This window comes from Xyrauchen texanus, chromosome 21 (assembly GCF_025860055.1).
Source record: "Xyrauchen texanus isolate HMW12.3.18 chromosome 21, RBS_HiC_50CHRs, whole genome shotgun sequence".
NCBI lineage: Eukaryota > Metazoa > Chordata > Actinopteri > Cypriniformes > Catostomidae > Xyrauchen > Xyrauchen texanus.
Window position 1 is genome coordinate 21,392,961 of NC_068296.1, and position 23,465 is coordinate 21,416,425.

The following is a 23,465-nucleotide window of genomic DNA, read 5'->3' on the forward strand; positions in this document are numbered from 1 at the left end:
CTTTACAGTGCCAAAGCAAATTATTTGATTACTCTCTAAGCTAACGCCATTAGGAACAGCAATGATAATGTGTAGTTTTCATATATACTGAACCCAAGACACGGATATTTCAAGATCGTCGTGCATAATCGTTGTTTATATCGCCGAGAGTAAGTATGATGTGCTCGTTGTTCACGTTTTACAACTGTTCATGCTTTGCTATGCTAAATGTTAGCTTGTAGCAGGATGGTGTCGAGGCCACATGCTTGTCTGTTTTTGTATCACAAACACGACATTTGAAGCAATTTTAGAGTAGAAGAGCACACGAAAAAGACAGAATCAAGCGTTACGTTTTTATTGATGTTATAGCTATCGAAACAGCTAGCTGGTTTGTTATTAGCCAGTAGACTCGTTTCTGATCCAGCTGATGTTTTGTTGAAAGCGAGACATTGAATCACTTCCGATCTCACCATCGGTTAAAGTATTATGATCAGTACACAAAACAAACATGCTATTTCATCCATCTATTGACTTATTAAGATAATTCATTACATCCATGATTACATTCATAATTCATGATCTGCAGATACTACACGCTGAATCCGTTACAGAATGCTGTGTTTGTCAATACAAAATATTTATTTAAGGATAGGGCAGGTTATCAATCTCTTGGCCATAGTTAGCTATCATGTAAAATGTTCTGGGTAATTTAGCTAATTGTTCGGTCGGTTCTGGTCGCAGGCCACTTTTTCTGATGATGAGCGATGATGATAAGCCACAGGTACAATTTAAGTGACTCCTGTTCTTTTGGTTTTTAAAATACACGAATTGAAAAGATATATCTTGCTTCTGTTATCCTCTTTAGTTTTTGCACCTGTCAGCTTCAAATTATTCTCTTCTGCTTAAATACAAACATGTGAGTAATAATTGTTCCATTCAGAACTTTAACATTAAGTTTTCATCTGGATGCACATTTAAACTTGGCCCTGTATTTCATGAGATTTTCTTTTGCAGTGTATTTTGACAATTTTTCTTGTTAGCATCATGTTGAAAGAAGTTAGGACTCTTTTTATGGTATTGCACCCATTCTGTAAACAGCTGGGTTGGTCTGGTGGTTTATATAGTGAAGAACCATACAGTGTGCATATTGGGGGATTAGCTCTTGTACTCCAGGATGTGAAGTAGGCTGAAACAGAATTTCATAATGGTCCAGTGCTATCTGAGGTAAGCCCACCTCTTACAGGACAGGAATTCAGAGCCTGGATTTAGTGGGAACTTAAGACTCTGTAAGCCTGTTTGTGGGTGGGGGACTATGTTATGCAGGAAAAGGGCCATAACATTATAAATCTATATCTGGGGGCTAACACTTTGTGGTGGATTTTTAGCATCACTATAGAAGTCCAAGTTTAATAATTTCAGAATCACTTTATGGAATCAGCTTAAAAATAGAGAGCTTTTTATGCTGATGGCTCATTTATTAACCTAAAAAAGCTTTGGGCTTTATCAAAACACTACTATAAAAACATATGTTTGCGGTAACATTTGGTTGGTTTTAGTATTCAGTGATGTTTTGATTAATGCATCTGTTTATCCAAGTGGAAAGCACATTCTTTAAAAATATGAAATGGTCTTGACAATGAAATGCCATCTATATCATGTAGCTGCAAGCTCATTATTGAGATACTAACTCTTGTAGTGTGTCTTCCCTGTCTACAGGAAGAAGACAAGAACCTTGGTCATTGCGAAGCAGATGAATACCCCTCTTCTGTAGTTTGTTGTCCTCACTAACGAAGATGGCCCCCCTCCTTCTTTTCATGTTGCCACACTGATCACATCCACCTCCACAGGGCCACGCTATGGAGAGGAAACGCAGAAAGAAATGAAAACTCAAGCCATGTGTTATTCAGGCATCTCAGAGTTTTGGACCTAAGCTTTTTCAAAACTGCAATTACCCTTTCAAGTTTGTTACCTTTGTGGACACACATCTCTGGATGGGTAATGAGCAGAAAAGGAACACTGGGACCATGAGCATACAGCTTTGTTTGCTTGTGGCCTTGCTTGGGGGTCTTTTCCCTGGGGTGGGTACAAAGGAAGAGCGTGGACCTCTCTCCACTCCTTTTCCTCCTCCCCTGAATGCAGATGCTGTCTTGAGTCAAAACTGTTCGCAGCTTACACTGAAACTGGACTTTTCAACCAAATTGGTCAAGCATGGTTAGTTATATCTTTCATCTTTGTCCTCCTATAGTGGTAAACGATAAGGGTTTTTCAATGGCTGATATGTAGATAGAAGGGTGGTTGGTATAATTTCAATTATTTTGATAAACCAATGCAGTTTTGTGTTCCAGAAATAGGATTAATTTACCATACTTGGTTATTTTTTTAAATATTTTTAAACTGCAAGGAAGTTGAATTATCCATAGACCAACACTGGGTTTTAGTACATAATTTAGTGCTGTAATTTAGATTTTAGTGCTGATAGTGACATTTTATTGCACATCCTGTTGATGAAGTTTATTGTGGGGTTAAATTATAGATGTTGCCCTTCCCTGTGTAATTTAGGGCAGGACAAAACATCAGTGTTGTAGGTCAAACAGTCTGTCTTTGTTGGCTGGTGTAATGTACTCCACTGTACTGCAGCTCTCTCAGTAAACCGCCTATTCGTTGGCTGGATCATGCCCTCTGCTCGGATGGTCTGTTTGTGTATTCACTGGCGGCTGGCCCAGAGTGTTAGCTGTGCATTCCTAAGACTTCCATATGAGTCCAGAGTTGTTTTAAGAGGGTCTATATTTCACTGCATTTGGTGTGGTATGTGTGGGTATACAAGACCAGAACATAACTAGACATTTATAGTGGTCTGATTACTAGTCTTTGAATGAGCCCTTTGTGCCATCCTCTAATGTTTATAATTTTCTACTTATTTCAACCATAGCTGTGAATGGTGGGAGGCAAGGAGGTCAGTTTATGTGGTAATGGTTTTCATTATTGAGCATTAATTTGATTAACAGGGCAAAGTTTTGTGGTTACCTTGGTCTAAAGACCTGTTCTGCTAATCGGACGGCATTTATTTGAGCCTTTTTATAGTGATGGAATGCGCTGTTAATTTACAGATTAAAAGTCTTTCCATTTGGGCTCTATCAAACCTTCAAAACTTTCAAGACATTGATTCTTAACCTCCCCAAAGTCGTCTTTGTTAGGTTTGTTGCATAATGTATAGCATATACTCAGTCAGACAAATAATTTAGGATAGGTGTTCCATATACCCACCCTGGTTTCATTCAACAGCCACTGTACCTGTATTACTGTTAAAGAGTCACCCAATGAGAAAAACTGTTATAATTTACTAACCCTCATGTTGTTTCCAAACCTGACTTTGTTTCCTCTCTGGCCTCAAAAGGCGTCAGTCACTATTCACTTTAATGCATGGAAAAAGGATGCAATAAAAGTGAGTGGTGACTGGGGCTACATTCTGCTAAACATCTCTTCCACTGTAAAAAGTCATATGGATTTGTAACAACATGAAATGTGAGTAAATAATTTTAATCTTGGGTTGAATTATCTTTTTAAAGTCTTTATTGTGATTGTTAATTCAAGATTGAACTAATTTGAATGATGATTCGGAACACTTTCTGGGGAGGATCTCCCTGTTATTAAACAGATACACTTTAATGCCAGTTTTCCTAACTTTGCAGAACTTGCAGGCCTAAACGAATGCAATTGAAGTTTTTGGATGAGATTTGCAAGATCACACCATGTCTCAGTTTTTTCATCTGTTCTTCCTCTTCATCTCTCCTCTAGAGTACATTGTTGCATTTAACGGTTACTTCACAGCCAAAGCTCGCAGTCATTTCATCAGCAGCGCCCTGCGAGATGTAGATGCGGTGAACTGGCACATCGTACGGCGGGACAATCCTGCCAGTGATTACCCCAGTGACTTTGAGGTGGTGGAGATTCGGCAGGATGCCCGCAACAGTCTGCTCACCCTCCAGGACCACCCCTACATCAAGAGAGTGACGCCTCAGCGCATGGTCATCCGAAGCCTCAAAATGATCGACTGTAAGTAGTACTGTACTGTCATAACACTGACATTCAGAACTGGTATTTGAAACATTAGAGGTAAAAAACCATAAGGGGTTTTAGTAAGGCACTTAAGCCTGGGCTGCTCTAAAGGGACGGTACCTCTAACTTTACATGGTGCCGTTTGATGGTGGTATTTTACACATCTAGAACTTCTCTGCCAATTGTGTGTCGTACCGATCTTCCAAAAGCAGAATGTTCAGCTAAATGCAAATACTTTCTTTTTTGTATGTGTTCTCAGATATATGTTTTTATTTGTATTTTTTTTTATTTGACTTCTGAACATATGGATTGGTTTGATTTTGTGCCAGCCTCCCCAAGCATATAATGATTTTGAGATTAACAAATGTGTTTGAATGTGAATCATAATTTTATCAGACCATATGGTTGCATGGATGAATTGCTCCTTTCTGTTCTCTCTTAGTACTCCTAACACACACACACACACTTTGAATATTCTAGTTATGCTCTGCTCTTAGAGTTTCACTAGATATTTCCCTTGCTTCCACATCATATGCATGATGTCCGATCTTTAAGAATCTTGATTTTTAAGATGTGAATGCTTCATGTCGGCGTACAGTCAAACTTACAAAGTGTACTGCAATTGACTGTCCGTGTACACCATTGGTTGGCGCATGCATGCTGTGTCTGCTATGAGACACTGGACAAATTCTCTTTAGGAGTTTAGACCCATAAAATCTTTTTATAAACTAGATTTATTCTTGAAAATACAACAAGTAACAGGCAACATGAAGCTAACAATCAAAATCTTTCCTTCACTTCTCTCTCACACACCCCAGTGTGCCATGTGCGGGCACACACTCTGAACCCTTCGGAAGTGCGGCTTATCCATTATCATTCCAACATGAAGGCACAATTGAACTTTGTGCATTTATATCATCAGTTCATACAGAACATTAGAACATTTGTACATAATCTTTAAACATGCTAAAATATGAATCAAATGTATGGAAGTCTTGCAACTACCAGTTCCCGTTGTACACCGCAGCCAAGAACATCCATATTTTGGGTTCAAAACCCCAAACTAGACAGAACACAATAACACAGCCGAATACGTTTTTGCAGCAAGAGTATATACTATCTGTGTTATGTTAAAAGGTAATGACGACTGTTAATATTAAAGCTTCTAATTCCCCAAAAGTATTCCCATGAAAGGCGCAGCTAGGTGCTCCAATAGTTAAAATAGTCCAAACTTGGCTTAGGATTCAGGGGTTGTTGAGATGATGGCCCTTATGATTTAGAAATCAGTTTTACACTATTCAGTGTTGTAAATAATTTCTCAAGACATCCTCAAGCATACAGTTTTTAGGAAAACATTTCCAAAATGTTTTAATGCATTTCTAATAATAAAAAAGACTGACAGAAAGAAAAGAATAACCATCATCTAAACACCCTCCTTCCCACGGACCTGCTTGAAGATGTCATTCAGACTCAAGTTATACAAATGCTGGTATCTCCTGCCCTTTTCACACACTTTCTTATCAACTGTCATTGCATGTTCAGAGTACATGCGGTTAGACAAATTGGGCTGCACACATTCTGTTCTCATGCACTATGCTGATGACGAAATTTGCATCGTGTCTAGTATGTAGATGCCTAGCATTTGCATCTTACTGAAATATACTTTGGGTTTTAGTCGTGTTTAGTCGTGGACTTTGGAAACTGGTTCACAAATTTGTCTAATTGATTCATTATCAATTGAATGATTTTTGAACATCCTTATCTGGCAATACAAATAATTGAAAGGTCATGGAAATTCAATAATCAAAAAACGTGTGAAGTCTGGTATTTATAACATTTCCTGTCACACTTGAACACTATAGTGCCATTTTTGAAGCATTTACAATGACTTCTATCTTCCCCATCTCTCTTTTGGATGATGACAACAGCAGGAGGTGAACAGAATAGGAAGTGTTTGCTTAATGCATGGGGTGGAGGAAATTACTCTCAGAGGAGTTAGAGGTTATAAAATGCAGTGTTCCCCACTGCTTGACTAAAAAAAAGAAATCTCACCTCTATGCAAATCTACAATCGGTGTTGCAAAACTCCTGGAGAGTGATAACTGTTTACTAGGTCTACTCCTGTATAATAACAGAATGACGACTTCATTCATGCCTGCCTTTTACAGCTTCTTATACAAACTCCACAGCTTCTGTACAATGTTTATCAGACTGGCTCCACCAGTCTGCACTCCTATGTCCATTTTTATGTAATTAGTGACCTACAAATAGTGCATGCTCTTAAATATTTTGTATTTTTCATCATAACATTTGGTCTTAAAAAAACAAAATCGTAAAACTTTATTTCCAGCTTTAAATTAGATTTTTGATCCCAGATTTTCAGTGTAGTCTTGAACCTCACTGGATCTCTCTTATTCTCTCTCACTCTTCAACCTCACTTTATACATGCCACAGCTTAAATGAGACCTATTATGCCCCTTTTTACAAGATGTAATTTAAGTCTCTGGTGTCCCCAGAATGTGTCTGAAGTTTTAGCTTAAAATACCCCATGGATAATTTATTATATAATTTTGTAAATGCCTTTTTTTGTGTTGAATCAAAATCACACTGTTTTCGTGTGTGTCTCTTTTTTTAAATGCAAATGAGCTGCTGCTCCCCACCCCCGACATAGCTCTGGTCTACATGAGTAAAATCTGAGACAATGGTAGTAACTTTATCTGCATTAGCAGTGGAATCGGCTAACAAGCATATTCGGAAAAGCGATTTGCAAACATTCACAAAATATAAAGTGCGATACTTACATCTTCAGGATATAAAGCTGGAACGCGAACAGTTGGCACTGATCTGCTTGAGAATTAAAAATTTTGAAAATCCTGCTTTATATTGACCCTCATTCACAAAGCAGTCCAGTGTAAATGTTTTGCACAAATATTCACATATTTTTGTATGTTTTGGGGGCACATTTCCTTAAAAAATACTGCGTCTTCAGTGGCTCTGATACCAGGAGTACATGAAGACTCTTTATGTTCACTTTTACAGCCAACAACATAACACTTATGACATTCTTCTCACTGTATCTGCTCCAGTGCAGAAAAAATGGCGGACTGTGTGTAATCACTCAGGGGAGGAGCTATGAAAAATAGGGTGGAGTCCGTCACCAGTCATGTCACGTTAGAGCAGAAATGAAAACCATTCATTTTGACACTGTTTTTGAAATATAAGAGAGAGGAATGGGTGGACTTTTAACATTGTAGGGTGGTTGTGTACACACTGCCAACTCATTTATGTACAAACACCATGTAAAAGTGAATTTTGCATAATAGGTCCCCTTTAAAGAAAAGACCCAACAAATAGCAGTTAATTTTGTATTTTTGTTAATCTTATCAAAACAAAGTAGCCCCTGGTCATGGTTTGAGTGTGTCTATGCAAGTAATTATAATTTAAAGTACGTCAGGGTCAGCTCTACAAGAGCTCAGGTGAGAGATTGAAATGTAATATAATTGCAGTATGTGCACTAGTCCCATCTGTATAGCTCTAGGGGGAATTTATTAGCAGTAATCAGCCAGACAGGAAGTTTGACATGTCGGAACTGGTCGAGGTAGTTAGCCCTGCAGTTCAGCCACTCTTAGATGCTTGTGTTTCCTTTTTTCAGTCTTCACCTCATCTCTCCTTCTTAAATGTGAAGTTCACAATGGCTTAATTTCTGTTATTATCTATCTGCAGTGTTTTAAAAAGGGTGGGAATATTCTTGAAATCTGAGGCTATCTGTCTCTGGTTTCAACGCTAATGAAAGTGATTTTAAGAATGCGTGGCTGACTAGGTTTGGCACAACACATTGCAGTTGTCATCTAAGGGACTGTTCAGACCGAACATGTTCTTGCACTAAAAGGAAACCATACGCAGCTCTATGAATGGATCAGAATAAAGTTATTTTACTTGAACTTCGTTCTTTTTAAATTATTCTGCGACAAATAAAAGGCGCCACTGTTTTAATTATGGTGCTCCCTATTGACTAAATTTGACAAAAATTGGTGTGCATCCACAGAACAGCCTGTTGTCGATCCATACCAAGTTTCATACAGATGGAACTTTTTATTCAGGATATACAGGCCTATATTTTAATGTGAGCCACTCATGTAAAATTAATTGGGTCGTATCTGCCAAATGAAGAGGAACAGTTACGCAAGACAAATGTCTATCCTTAAAAGAAAGTGCAGATAAATGTAATTCATTGGGAAACCGAGGCGTTAAGAGTTATAAATTGTATGATCTTTCAAGAGCAATTTGTAAAAGATGATAACTTGTCTGTGAGCACTTAATTCTCTGCTTTGCATATATTTTTTTAATAATGCTTTCCCTTTATCTCCCTTTCAGCGGGCACTGATGGAGGATCCCCATGCAATGACACACGCTGGATGCAGAAGTGGCAGTCATGGCAATCCTCAAGGCCGCTCAGGAGGACCAGTCTATCTTTGAGCTCTGGATTCTGGCATGCCACAGGCAGACACTCCAGTCGCCGTCTCCTACGGGCCATCCCCAGACATGTCGCCCAGATACTGCAAGCGGATGTGCTTTGGCAGATGGGACACACTGGTATGTGAAATATTGTGAAGGTTGTACACAGTAATTAATGGAATTTAAAAGTGTGGATTCATGTGCATTTGTATTTTGTATTTTGTATTTTTTATTTTTATTGTTTTACTTAATTTATAAGTTGAGGTTTTATGAGGTATGCATTTTAGCTTGTATCTCTGATTTGTGCTCATACAGGCTCTGGAGTTAAGGTAGCAGTATTTGACACTGGGCTGAGTGAGAAGCACCCTCACTTTAAAAATGTTAAGGAGAGAACCAACTGGACCAATGAGAAAACACTGGATGATGGTAAATTGACTACTCAGTTTAAACATCCATAGTTCCTTGTTGAGGTCTAACTGAAGTTGACTGAATCAACTCAGAAAAATTGTTTGGTTTAAACACATGGATCAATCTCTTATCTTTGTCTCTCACATTATTTCTTCAGGGTTAGGTCATGGTACTTTTGTTGCTGGGGTTATTGCCAGCATGAGGGAGTGCCAGGGATTTGCTCCAGATTCTGAACTGCATATCTTCAGAGTTTTTACCAATAACCAGGTATCCCACGAATATTTGTATCCATGTCCCTATACAACCACTTCTATTTTGTTCTCTTTGAATTGTTCCATTTTACAATTCAATGAGATTAATATTATAATGCGCTTCCACGCGCACATACATTTCGTTTATGTCTGAGTGGCTGCTTTCTACTCAGGTGTCCTACACCTCCTGGTTCTTAGATGCCTTTAACTATGCCATTCTGAAGAAGATAGATGTCTTAAACCTCAGTATAGGGGGACCAGACTTTATGGACCATCCATTTGTTGATAAGGTATGAACAGAAAGGAAACATTGTTATTTGGGGGAAATGTTCAGCACATTGCACTCTTTATATCAAACATGATTCATGCCTACTGTGAAGTAGTGCTATAATAAAATCTGTTCTCCGCTGCCTGTGTTTTGACAAGGTTTGGGAACTCACAGCCAACAAGGTGATTATGGTGTCTGCTATTGGCAATGATGGCCCATTGTATGGGTAAGTGTACCAGATCAATGATGGATAATATTAGCCAAATAGTCACTGCAGTTCTGTTGAAATTGTTTTTTTTTTTGTTTTTTTTTATGTGTTCCAGAACCCTGAATAATCCTGCAGATCAGATGGATGTTATTGGTGTCGGAGGGATTGATTTTGAGGACAACATTGCCAAGTTCTCGTCCAGGGGCATGACAACATGGGTTCGTTCTGTCTTGTGCTTTCTTTGCATCACCCCATCGTTCCTGTGTAGCTCTCTTTAGAGGCTTGTAAGAACATGCCTGCACATTTTGATCTGACCTAACAATGGCAGACACATCCTGTTATCTTGTAATACAAAGCTGGAAATTCTTGGACTTCTCACCTCTAGGAAGAATAATTAATTAAATAGATTTGCAAACACTTCAAAGTGCTCTGTAAAAGTTCTCTATTGTTCTCTATTCTCTAAGTGACTCACAGAATTAAAGCTTTGTAGATTTACAATATATTTGTATGTAAAAAATATGTCTTTGAGAGTTTTCTGTACTGTCAAAGATGTTAATAAGATGTTAGAAACCGATGCCCCTATTGTGATGTTTTATTGTAAAGGCATTTTCAAGATATAGATATAAATCTTATATTTCTAGATATAAGATTTGGCACATCATTGTAGCTATGTTGGTAGTTGACTTGAAAGTGTCATGCTATACTAAATATAAAACTATTTTAATCTGCATTTTGCTAATTAGTTCATAATTATTATGCTTGCAGTTTTATATTCATATTATTTTTACTTGTATATATTTTATTTTTAACACCACAGAACCATTTATGAATTTTACACACCTTATGAAGTCTAAAAGGTGTGTAAAATTTTTGAAAAATGGTGACCAATTACAGGGTCTATGATGTACATTTTCTCTTATACATTTATATTATTTTGTACCTTAGTTGAAAAAATTATTGTTCGCATGCCATGCGTCAACTACCCTTATATAAAAATGCAGTACTCATACTTCTCAGTTAGTTGTTGTTTTGACTCTTGTGCTATCTGTTCATCAGGAGCTGCCAGGTGGCTATGGAAGGGTGAAGCCTGATATTGTGACGTACGGCTCTGGTGTGCGTGGTTCAGGATTGAAGGAGGGCTGTCGTTCTCTTTCTGGCACGAGTGTTGCATCACCTGTGGTGGCTGGAGCTGTCACACTGCTTGCCAGGTGAGACACTGATGAACAGAAATTTGTCCAAGAATTCAAGCAGTTGACATGAAATTTGAAATGTTCTACAACTGCTTTTAACAGAATTTTGCAGTTTTTTTTATAGCTATTATACATAATTTTTTTTTATAACTTCAAATTATTTGAGAGACTCTTTGGAATAGTTGTACCTTTTTAAATGTATTTGGATGCACTTGGATCAGTGCTTCTTAAAAGATGTTTGCTGCAGATTGATTTAATTGTGGCTCACCTGTACTTTGTACTTTTATAAGTGCACTAAACTGACCCTGAGCCCATATCCCATAATTGATCTGGAATAGACACTTGGATAAGATAAACACTATTGCTTTTAATATAGAGCTTTGTAAATAGAGGAGTTGCCATTGTAAATCTAGAATAGAGAGGCAGTAAAACTTCATATAAATGGCAAAAGCATTTTTCAATTTTGAAGTGGGTGTGCAGTCTCCGTATAAGTGTCCTTGTTTGGTAAAGAAATGCATAAATTAACGGAATCAATCTTGGGTTTTTTTTTGGGAGTAAAATGCCATTCTCTCTTTTGCTCTCCCGGTCTTTTCTACTATATAGTTCATATCCTCAGACTGTGACAGCAAACAAATCTTAATTTGTTGTTGTTTCCACTTGTACATCTATTGTCTCTGTCTTCTTTATACCACTTATATATATATATATATATATATATATATATATATATATATATATATATATAGGGCTGGGCGATCATTGCCTTAAAAAATATCCACGATATCCGAGGGTCGTATCCGAGGTTCGTGAATTTATTTTACATTTTGCTTTAAAAATGTCATTCATATATTGAAACACAAAAAACTTAAATTACATTTTTAAATTCAAATAGCACTTTAAACAAAATTGAAAAAGCGTTGAAATAACATGGTGATCAAAAAATCATATTTAACCTCCTTATCCAAACATTTACCTTCTCCAGCAACTCCATTTGTCATCATACAAGCATCCGTCAACACAACAGATGGAAAATTTCTAATAGCCTACAGGCAATTAGAAATGTAAAGACGATAATCAAAATAAATAAGCCTAATAAATTAATTCCCTTGTGTTCCCAAAATAATGCTGCCAAATGTGTTCATATGGAATTTGTGTTTGTATTGCGTTTTGGTAATAGTTAATGCTGCCTAAATAAAATAAAACTCCATTTTAGTCTCAAGGTGAACATGTCATGTATTACTTTGATTTATTCACTTTCGTCTTTGTTTCTTTAATACAAAGATATATATTACTGAACCTGCAGAGTTGTTCAAAATGCATGCTAACCATGTGGAAATAAAGTGAACTGAAGTCACAGCACCTTCTGAGATGATCAGAGATAATTTGCTGCATTCTCATTGATGACCGTATTCTTGGAAGCAGTTTTCAGATGAATGAAACGGAGAAAAAAAGAGTTTAAACTCATTACATGCGCTTGTTCTACGAGACCTGTTCCTGATCGCACGCCTCTGAAGAAAAAGTGAATCAGACACAAGCAGTAGCTATGTTTCCATCCAAGTTGGGAATAAAATCTATGCAAAAATTCGAAATATTGCAAAAACAATGTGCGGATAAAGCAGCGTTTCAATCCCTTGCATACAAAAGAATACAATCGTCACTTTCGGGGAAATTGTAACGATTAAATAAAATACTTGCGGTTTAGGATGTGCAGACAAAACACTAATAACTCGTTTCGTGACTGGAAATGACAGCACGTCTCACAGTTCTGGGAGCACTGTGTGTGTGTGCGCATTCCTCCATGATGTTGCGGTGTGGATCTGTAAGATATTCTTTAAAAGTATCAATCAACCTGCTCTTTGGGGAAAAGTTCAAGTTTGTGTTTAACTTATTTGCTCTGCAAACTCTATTTAGGCTTTAGGTATTTCAGAAGGTCCAGGGCAACAATTCAGATGATTGGTTTGTCCAGTTATGAATGAATTATTCAATCACATGATTTTTTTTATGTGCATCTTGTATTCCTGTTAAATTCAATATGAGTTTATTCGGTAAATGTGTTTCCATCATAGTTTGTGCATTTTTGCTTGCCGAATAAAAAAAAAAAAAGATCCACCTCAAGCGAGATTATAAGTTTTCCATGTGCATTTTGGAGATTTATTCGCATCTTGGTGTTTCCATTCAGCAGATTTTATGCAATATCCTAAAATGCGCATAAAAAAAAAAGTGTTGCTGGAAACACAGCTATTGATGACTTCTGTCTGTTCTAAAAAATCTAATATAAATATAATAAGTGCATGTCTTTGACACATGACAAGAAATGTTGTTAGTCACAGAGACCTCTTGCAGCAGGTCACCAGCCTGTTGCGGGTAGATGAGCATATTTACCCATAAACTAAGTACATTTGGGCGAGGAGCTTGCAAACTTGATTCAGCCTCGTCGCGCTTTACGGGTGCTAGTTTCACACCCTGGTCATTGTTTAATATATTTGCCGACTTCCCAGATCCATAGTTTTGCCATTTCCCAATATTGTCGATCATGTCTGTTCGGCATTGAGAGAAAAAAATTCTCCACAATTTAGAATGCCCAATGCGCTCTAGGTCCTCGTGGTGGCATAATGGCTCACGTGGCCGAGGACGAATAACAGTTGCCTCCGCATCTGAGACGGTCAGTCCGTGCATCTTATCATGTGGCTTGTTGAGTGTTACCACGGAAATGTAGCACGTGTGGAGGCCCACGCTTTTCTTCACGGCATCTACGCACAACTCATCACGTGCCCCACTAAGAGTGAGAACCACACATTATTGCGACCACGAGGAGGTTACCCCATGTGACTCTACCCTCTTTAGCAACCGGGCCAATTTGGTTGCTCAGGGGTGGGAGTTGGCGTCAATACTTGCTGAACTACCCAGGCCCCCCTAAAACTAATTTTAGCACTCCACAGATTTATTATTAGCAAACTATATTTTTGGCAAGTTGTTTAGGACTTTTAGGATTTTCCCAACAATTGTTTAGACCGATTTTCACTTTTAATTGACAATTCCAGTGGGTAAAAAGTTTACTGTGCCTTTTTAAGCAGCTTGGAAAATTCCAGAAAATTATGTCAATGGGAAAATCAAAAGAAATCAGCCAAGATACCAGAAAAAAAATTGTAGACCTACCTCTACAAGTCTGGTTCATCCTTGGTCGCAATTTCCAAATGCCTGAAGGTACCACGTTTATCTGTACAAACAATAGTACTGTCTCCTAGAGATGAGTTGTTTGGTGCAAAAAGTGTAAATCAATCCCAGCAAAGGACCTTGTGAAGATGCTGGAGAAAACGGGTAGACAAGTATCCATATCCACAGTTAAACGAGTCCTATATCGACATAACCTGAAAGGCTGCTTGGCAAGGAAGAAGCCACTGCTCCAAAACCACCATGAATAAGTCAGACTACAGTTTGCAAGTGCACATGGGGACAAAGATATTAATTTTAGGAGAAATGCCCTCTGATCTAATGAAACAACAACTGAACTGTTTGGCCATAATGACCATTGTTTTGTTGGGATGAAAAACGGTGAGGCTAGCATGACAAAGAACAACATCTCAACCATGAAGCATAGGGGTTGCAGCATCATGTTGTGGGGGTGCTTTGCTGCAGGAGGGACTTCATAAAATAGATTGGTATCATGAGGAATGAAAATTATGTGGATATATTGAAGCAACATCTGAAGACATAAGATTAACTGTTTTTGTCTGTCTTCTCAGCACTGTGTTGAACAGAGAGTTGGTAAACCCAGCCAGTATGAAGCAGGCACTGATTGCGTCAGCCCGCAGGTTGCCAGGTGTCAACATGTTTGAGCAGGGCCATGGTAAACTTGACCTGCTCAGAGCCTACCAGATCCTTAACAGCTACAAGCCACAAGCCAGGTATTCTTTTCATGGACTGTTTACTTCTACATTTACTAGCTTTCTTGTAGCATACAGTGACCCCAAAGTATTTGGACACATTTAGACATTTATGGCATACGAAATATGTCTGAATGCTATTGCATTAGATACAAAATATCAAACCAGTGGTCATCTGCAAATAAAAAATGAATGATCTCAGATGAATCTTCACCTTTCTGAGCCTTTTTGTTGGTCTCAAGGTGGATGTATGACGTCAGTTCCCCTCAAGTTCACACAATTTCCCTAGCAGTAAGCACAGGTGTAGTTCATCACAACTATGGACAAATTTGACAGCCAGAAAATGTCCAAATACTTTGTCTGTTTTTAAAATGTAAAACCTAACAAACTTCCTTTAGTGAAATGTTTTGCTTTTATTTCTTCAAAAAGAAATGCCTGTGTTATATAAACATATTTTTAAGTGTGGCTCAAGAGTCTAAATACTTTGTGTATTTGTTCTTTAGCCTAAGCCCTAGCTACATAGATCTGACTGAGTGCCCATACATGTGGCCCTACTGCTCTCAGCCCATTTACTATGGTGGCATGCCAACTATTGTCAACGTGACCATTCTTAATGGTATGGGTGTGACTGGCAGGATTGTGGACAAGGTAGGCAATAATGAAGAGACTGAAATTCAAAGTTAACTGATTTATAATTTTATAGCTGTGTATTAACTGTTAAATTGTATTCTATATTGTCTACAGTTGATTACAATCTAATTGTAATCAATAGAAAATTAATATTTAAGAAGCTACAAAGTTCATTTGCGCTGCTATATTTTGCCTCCACAGCCCATCTGGCAGCCCTACCTGCCTCAGAATGGGGATTATGTTGAAGTGGCAGTATCTTACTCTCCTGTGCTCTGGCCCTGGGCTGGATACCTGGCTGTCTCCATATCCGTGGCTAAGAAAGCTGCATCATGGGAAGGCATCGCTCAGGGTCATGTCATGGTTACAGTGGCCTCACCAGCAGAGAATGATGTGAGTAACAGAATTAAGGTTTTAACACTTTGTTCTGTGCTATAGACCACTTTAGTAGAGATCTTAAGTGTCAAAGTCTGGATTGGGAATTTTTGCAGAGAAAAAAAAAGAATATACTTTGATTTGAAAGTGTGTAACACATGTTAGTACCAATAAAATCATTGTTATGAATATTTGGGTACTTTGACCAAAGTTAGTGAAGAACTTAGAAGGGCATTGTCACTTCAGTAGTGTCATTGCTGATTGTGACCTCTTACAGTCTCTGTGTTTTCCATGTCCAGTCTGCAATAGGTGGTGAGATGACCTCCACAGTGAAGTTACCAGTGAAGGTGAAGATTGTCCCCACTCCCCCACGTAGTAAGAGGATTTTGTGGGATCAGTACCATAACCTACGCTACCCTCCTGGCTACTTCCCCAGAGACAACCTGCGTATGAAGAACGATCCACTTGACTGGTTAGCCACAACCTCAAACCTAATCCCAATAGACTTTCTTATGACGATTAAAGGGGTAGTTTACCCAAAAAATTATCATCTTTTACTCGCCCTCATGTCATCCCAGATGTGTATGAGTTTCTTCTGCAGAACACAGATTTTTAGAAGTGTATCTCAGCTCTGTAGGTCCATACAATGCACGACAATGGTGATCAGAACTTTGAAGCTCCAAAAATCACTTAAAGGCAGCATAAAAGTAATCCATATGATTCAATTGGTTAAATCAATATCTTAAGAAGCATTAAGATAGGTGTGGGTGAGAAACAGATCAATGTTTGAGTCCTTTTTTACTAAAAATCTCCATTTTCAGAATGTGATATTGATATGTTTCTCACCCAAAGTGATTGTATTGCTTCAGAAGACCTATATTAGACCATAAAAGTCTGATCACCAGTAACTTGCATTGTATGGACCTACAGAGCTGAAATAGTATTTAAAAAAATCTTTGTGTTGAGCTGAAGAAATTCCTACACATCTGGGGTTGCATGAACTTAAGTAAATGAAGTGAACTATCCATAGAGGGCGCCATTCCATAGCTTTTGTCTCTTCAATTTTTGTTTTTTGACCCCATTGCTCTTTGAATTGTTGCATGATGTTTTCCTTTTGGTTTGAAGGAATGGTGATCATATTCACACCAACTTTAGAGACATGTATCAGCATCTTCGGAGCATGGGCTACTTTGTGGAGGTCTTGGGGTCACCAATCACTTGCTTTGATGCCAGTCAGTATGGTAAGTATTGATTTATTGCAGGATCTGTTATAAGTGGTTTCACTATAGATAATCTCTAAAGGCCCCTATGAAATGCACGACAAGAGCAGATTTGTCCTCCATTGACACACTTCCTGTTCAAACAGGAAGTGTTTTCCTCCTCCCCTTTTTCTCCCCAATTTGGAAAGCACACATTGGGAATTGAGCAAAGTCATCTGTTGGCGTACTGACTAGCCTCAATCCGGGTGGTGGAGGATGAATCTCAGTTGCCTTCGCGTCTGAGGTGTCAATCTGTTCATCAGAGAGAGAGAACCACATATTATAGGAACCATGAGGAGTTGAACCCAATGTGACTCTACCCACCCTAGCAACCAGGCCAATTGTTTGTGTCTACTTGCTGAGCTACCCTGGCCCCCCTGAAACAGCACATTTGGGCTGTGGCAGGACAAGGCTCAATAGCCTTAAGTTTACATCACAGCCATGACCATTATTCATTACTTGTTCTTGCTAGTCAGAAGTATGTGGTATAAAGAGCATTATTGAACAAAATAAGTGAGTGAATGACGTAGTCAATATGTTTGGTCCATTTTTAAATGAGGAGAGATGTATAAATATTTTATTCATATATCTGCTTAAAGTTGATTTGGTCAACTTTTAGGAGTACACTAGCATATAGATGCCCTCTAATATAACACATATGAACTAAAAGCCACAAAACTTCAAATGTGATATCATAGGTCTGTAAGATAAATTATTTAGTGTAACATTCTAGCCTGTACCGCTACAAGACCTAAATCCACTGTTGTGTCTGTGTGTATATGTGTAGGGACCCTGTTGATGGTGGACAGTGAGGAAGAGTATTTTCCAGAAGAGATCACCAAGCTGAGGAGAGACATAGATAATGGCCTGTCTCTCATCATCTTCAGTGACTGGTACAACACATCAGTCATGAGAAAAGTCAAGTTCTACGATGAGAACACCAGGTACTGCTGAGAGTGCCACAGAACACTATAGTCCAGTCTTTAAATCTTATTTTTCAGTGTAGTGCACTGCATATATCTCCCGGGTGGAAGAATGTAGATGGCAAAAACAATAGCTCATGCTGTTGCAAAAACAGCTAGCTATTGACTGCAAAATAAATAGTGTAAAACTGCCTCAGTAATTACTTGATTATTTGTGATTTCACCTGACATTTTTTAGTTCGGAAATCCATTTGTCTAATTTTCCAATTACCATCTGTTGTTTCTGTCCTAATTTAAATGATAGTTTGCTTCCGATTAGGGTATTTAAGCACTCTAATTCATAATTAATGTCATTTTTGCAGTGGTTTGAAAGCGTGGTTTCTATTGTTAGATCTGTTGTGTTCTTTTGAAATGCGGTTCTTATTAAAGTGCACTATTCAGGATAAACATGATTTGTTTATCAAATGAAGGCTAACACCGTAACATGAATTGCATTTGCAGGCAATGGTGGATGCCAGACACAGGGGGTGCTAACGTGCCAGCCTTGAATGACCTGATCTCTGTGTGGGGTATGGCCTTCAGTGATGGCCTGTATGAGGGAGACTTCACAATGGCAGATCATGACAGTAAGGCAACCTGGCACACTCTGACTTCTCTTTGTCTTTTTGTCTTATTCTGTCTTCTAAATATATAAAGGTTCTCTACAGTCAGGTGTTGATCAAAAACAACAAAAAATGAACTTTCTAACAATAAAGCTCATGTTAATGAGAAGAGGCTTCATCAAAAGACATACTTTACAGGAATGCTGGTTTTGTTATATAGACGAATCAATGTAAATGGTACAAATTATGCAGTTCAACATGAAACAGAAAATAATATATTTTATTTATTGATTGTACACATGGATTTGTTAATTTTGAAAAAGCCAAAACGTGACCAAAATGATAAACTAATAAAATATAATTTGTAAAAATAATATTATCATAATTTGCCTAGTTAGAAGGTTCCCTGAATAATTTACAGCATTTGCTGGGAGATAATTTCTTTCATATGTAAGCAAAAGGGACATTATTACTGAAATATACCCTTATGAATCGATATCAAATCGGAAACAAATCTAATTGAGAGCTTGTGAATCGAAATCGAATCGGGAAATAAGTATCAATACCCAGGCCTACTCGTACACTTTCCATTTATATTTGTAGGTTCTTTTTTTTTATTTTTTTTTATTGGCAAGTAAAAGTACTTTTAATGCTGACACTTGATTGCCTGAAATAAATGCCTCATTTTAAAGTCTGACTAAAATCTGACAATCATTTGTCTTTTGCTTTTAGTGTATTATGCTTCTGGTTGCAGCATCGCTCGATTTCCAGAGGATGGAATTGTTATTGCTCATACCTTAAAGGATCAAGGTACACATAAGTCACTGTGATTGTACACCACATCTTGCCTCTGTATCCATAGAGACCAACTGAAAGCTCTCTCTTTTTCTTCATTTTGTTATTGTTATCTAAATTCCTCATATTTCCAGGACTAGAGGTCTTGAAACAAGAGACGGCAGTTGTGGAAAATGTGCCTGTGCTTGGACTGTACCAAACGCCCACAGAGGGGGGAGGTCGCATAGCACTCTATGGAGACTCCAACTGCATTGATGACAGTCACAGACAGAAAGGTAATGCATATTTCATAATGCATATTTGTTAACAATGAGTTCCAAAAGCAGTTATTCGGAGTCTAATCCTGGAAGTAAACTATGAAGAAATATGGGAATGTTGAGATATGTAAGAAATATTAAGATTCTAATTAAATGTAGTGTGAAATTGTGACATTGACCATGCTAACTCCTTAAAGAGATCAGATTTCCTTGCTTTCATTAAAGCACACAAAATACTCTGGAGCATTCTCAAATAATCCTGAGATAACATTAATATGGATCATCAGGCTTTGCACACAGTTGTGGAGTTCGTGCTAGCACAAGTGCATGCTGTCATCAAAGGCTAACACAGTAACATACATTGCATTTGCAGACAATGGTGGATGCCAGACGTACCAAATACTAAGATATCCTGAACTATACTACTCTTAAAATGACACTTTTCACTCATTCATTGTGCTGTTAATATAATTGTAATGGAATTTTTTAATTAGAAAAAGCATAATGAAAGCATTTTAACTTGTGTTAGCTCACATTTTTGACAAGCATGTATTTGACATGGTTTTAAAAACCCACCCACACTATTAATTTTTATGCTTGAATTTAATTCACATTTGGGTTCTCTCTTCCCTATTTAGAGTGCTTTTGGATGCTGGATGCTTTGCTGCAATACACGTCCTATAGCATGACTCCACCCAGCCTTGCCCACTCTAAAAACAGAGTAGTGCCCCCTACAGGCACAGACAAACCATTACCACAGAGATTGGAAGGTAAAATGTATTGTGTCTTTACAAACTCTGCGTGCTTTGTTTTTCAGGGGGCTAATTGTTTATTATTTCTGCAGGAAATCACCTCTATCGTTACTCCAAAGTGCTAGAGGCTCATCTGGGTGACCCGAAGCCTCGTCCTCTACCTGCATGCCCTCATTTATCTTGGGCTAAACCACAGCCACTTAATGAGACTGCTCCTAGGTCAGTACAGATGTGCTTAAGTGACTTTCTTGACCACTTTGAATAGAGACTTTCAAATTCATGGACTTATTTTCTATAACATTGAGATTTGACAATAGTTATGTTAACAACATTTATTTCTTTTCAGCAATCTGTGGAAGCATCAGAAGCTACTGTCAGTGGACATGGACAAGGTTGTTTTGCCTAATGTGAGGCCGTATCGGCCTCAGGTTCGACCCCTGTCTCCTGGGGAAAGTGGAGCTTGGGACATCCCTGGAGGTGAAGAAAGGACCTAATGACATTAAATGAGCTTTAAAGGGATGGCTCACCCCAAAAAATGAAAATTCTGTATAACTTTCTTACATGGAACACAATGGGAGATGGTAGGCTGAATGTTAGAGACCTCAGTCACCATTCACTTTAATCGCATCTTTTTTTTCATACAATGAAAGTGAATGTTGACTGACACTGTTAGTGTTAACATTCTGCTTAACTTTTCCATTTGTGTGCCACAGAAGAAAGCATTTGGGTCATTTGTGTTTGGAATGACATAAGGGTGAATAAATGACAACGGAATACATTTTTGGGTGAACTAACCATTTGATGACATTATACTTGTTTTCTTGGTTTCAGTGTTGTTTGATTTGGATGGTCCCACTTTATATTAGGTGTCTAACTACTGTGTACTAACATTAATATACAATGTACTTATTGTGTAACTAAATGTTCTGCAAAATTCTCACAAGATTTACATTTGCTGCTATGGAGGTTGAGGTACAGGTAGGTTTAGGAGTAGGGGGTTAGGTTTAGGATTTGTTGTAAGGTAAACCGTGTAACTACAGATGTAATTTAAATGCAAGTACAATGCAACAAGACATGTATGTACATAAGTGCATTGTATCAAATGCTTAATTACACAGTAGTAAGGCATCTAATATAAAGTATGTCCAATTAGATTAAGCTTGCTTAATATGCAGAAAATAAACACATTTTTTGTATTGCCTACAAAAGAACCTTTAATGCGTTTTGACACTATGCACTGTGTTTTTCCTCAGGAATAATGCCAGGCCGTTATAATCAAGAGGTGGGCCAGACAATCCCAGTTTTTGCATTTCTTGGTGCCATGGTTGTGCTTTCCTTCTTTGTGGTGCAATTGACCAAGGCTAAGAGTAAGCCCAAGCGCAGGAAACCCAGAGTGAAACGACCACTTTACCTTCAACAACAGCAACCACAAACTCCACACACAGGCAAAAATCCCACAGTATGATCGGCCACCCACCACACCTGAACACGCCACCTCTGAACATGGACAAAGAAATGAGGAACAGATATCCTCGAGGTGTGTGTGTTGCCGTGATGATGAGATTTTTAGACTCCGATTGGCTGAGTCTGTGCTTGAGATGAGCCTGCCTCCTGTGCCCGGATAAGGGCCTTGTGTACTGGACATCCATGTTCTCTCTCTTGTCGTTATTCATCACACGCCTTTCAATTAAGTGACCAAATGGAGAAATGTTTCCTCATTTAATTTATTAATAATGATAGATTGACCCTTGCTTTGTATGTCAAATTGAACAACCAAAACTAACCGTTCAGTTTCCTTGATCAACATATTGGACTATTTCCACATGTCTACATTTTTATATTTTGTTAAAATGTGTTTTTATAAAATGGGGTCGTTTGTAAATAGCCATCAAAATTTCACTGTTGGTGTGAAAATATCAATGTTTTAAATATATCTTATCCAATATAAAGCAGAAAACTTGACTTTTGTCTTTGTAATAGCTCTTGGATCAGTCTTGTGGCAAGGGTTACAATGGAAAAAACAGAATTGTTTTTGTCTTTTTATCTAAAGGATGATTCAGGTAACTGTCAAGAGTATATATGGTTTTGGAATGGTTATTTTGCTACTTTACAAGGTGGATGAACCTATTTGTTCTTTGTTTGCATAAGATGGATGAAACTGTCTGTGTTTGAATGTGTGGCCTGCCAGTTTGCCTGAACACTTTGCTGTTTAGGAGTGAAATATCACCTCGGAAACTCTTTTGGATGAGAGCCATGTTTTAGGTCCATTTTTTGTAGTCATCTTTATTAAGTGAAGGATAAGTTTATACACAAGCTGTGACATACAGTGGTCCCAAAAGTATTTGGACACCAAACCATGAATGTCATTGCATTTCAGTGTGGCATTTATTTTAAAGTCTGGGCACAAGCTTAACATTTTACAAGAGATTTTAAATGATAAAACAATCGATATACAGGTCAAAAGGTTTTCTGGCATTTTTTCCTTCATCTCTGGTTACTCCAATAGGACACATGTGTCAATCTGAGGGGAGCTGACTTCATATACCACTTAAAAGATCATTTAGATCAGCTGGTAGAAGTCTTTGCAAAAAAAATAAAAAATTACTGGGAAAATGCATGTTCTGAGAAAACCAGTTATGTGCAGATGCCACTGTCGTTTGGTATTTTGTTATTAATGCAATGAAATTCATACATTTTAAGTGTCCAAAAGTGTATGAATAATTTGTGGAACCACTGTTTCTTCTTAACGGGTAATAAATCTCTTTAATGAAAAAATAGCACATTTTAGATGTGCTTGATTTAAAATCAGATTGCAGGAAAAATCTGTAAACAATTCCTGGGGCAATCTTTTCAATAAGCCTGAACACTTGCGATGGAAGTAATTGTTAAAGCTTAGAAGGGAAAGGGCTATAACAAATCCATTCTGCAGATGACCACGCACACACAATCATGCCCCCCCCCCCCCGTAACTGAATGCTGGTGAAGATGGACAAAAGAAATACTCTTCCTCCCCTTTCTGTATCCGATCAATACTGTTTGATAAGCAGTCTTGTAGTCGCCCATACTTTTGCCTCAAGCCGGTGTGAAATTTACTAATTCCATTAGAGGTGATAGGGGCTGGGCAGTCTCTCTAAATCTCAGTCCTGATCCATTTTTAATGGGAAGAATAGCCTGTGA

General features: G+C 37.9%; 1 protein-coding gene across 1 annotated transcript; it reads left to right on the top strand.

Annotated features, from left to right (window-relative positions):
- Positions 1-22,720, top strand: mbtps1 (membrane-bound transcription factor peptidase, site 1). Its single transcript, XM_052152272.1, has 23 exons — positions 1-149; positions 1,696-2,190; positions 3,775-4,032; positions 8,409-8,627; positions 8,805-8,915; positions 9,055-9,164; positions 9,322-9,438; positions 9,575-9,642; positions 9,740-9,842; positions 10,681-10,832; positions 14,558-14,719; positions 15,202-15,346; positions 15,530-15,718; positions 16,000-16,172; positions 16,826-16,941; positions 17,747-17,903; positions 18,384-18,508; positions 19,217-19,294; positions 19,414-19,554; positions 20,175-20,306; positions 20,381-20,507; positions 20,635-20,765; positions 21,542-22,720. Exons 2-23 carry the CDS (start codon positions 1,971-1,973, stop codon positions 21,751-21,753), a joined length of 3,246 nt encoding a protein of 1,081 aa, XP_052008232.1. The 5' UTR covers positions 1-149; positions 1,696-1,970; the 3' UTR covers positions 21,754-22,720.
- The last annotated feature ends 745 nt before the right edge of the window (positions 22,721-23,465 follow it).

Excerpts from the sequence above, each read along its gene's own strand:
- mbtps1 (XM_052152272.1), top strand. The coding sequence starts at position 1,971 with ATGGGTAATGAGCAGAAAAGGAACACTGGGACCATGAGCATACAGCTT. Across the intron at positions 9,439-9,574 it reads ACCATCCATTTGTTGATAAG|GTTTGGGAACTCACAGCCAA; the intron begins GTATGAACAGAA and ends TGTTTTGACAAG. Across the intron at positions 9,643-9,739 it reads AATGATGGCCCATTGTATGG|AACCCTGAATAATCCTGCAG; the intron begins GTAAGTGTACCA and ends TATGTGTTCCAG.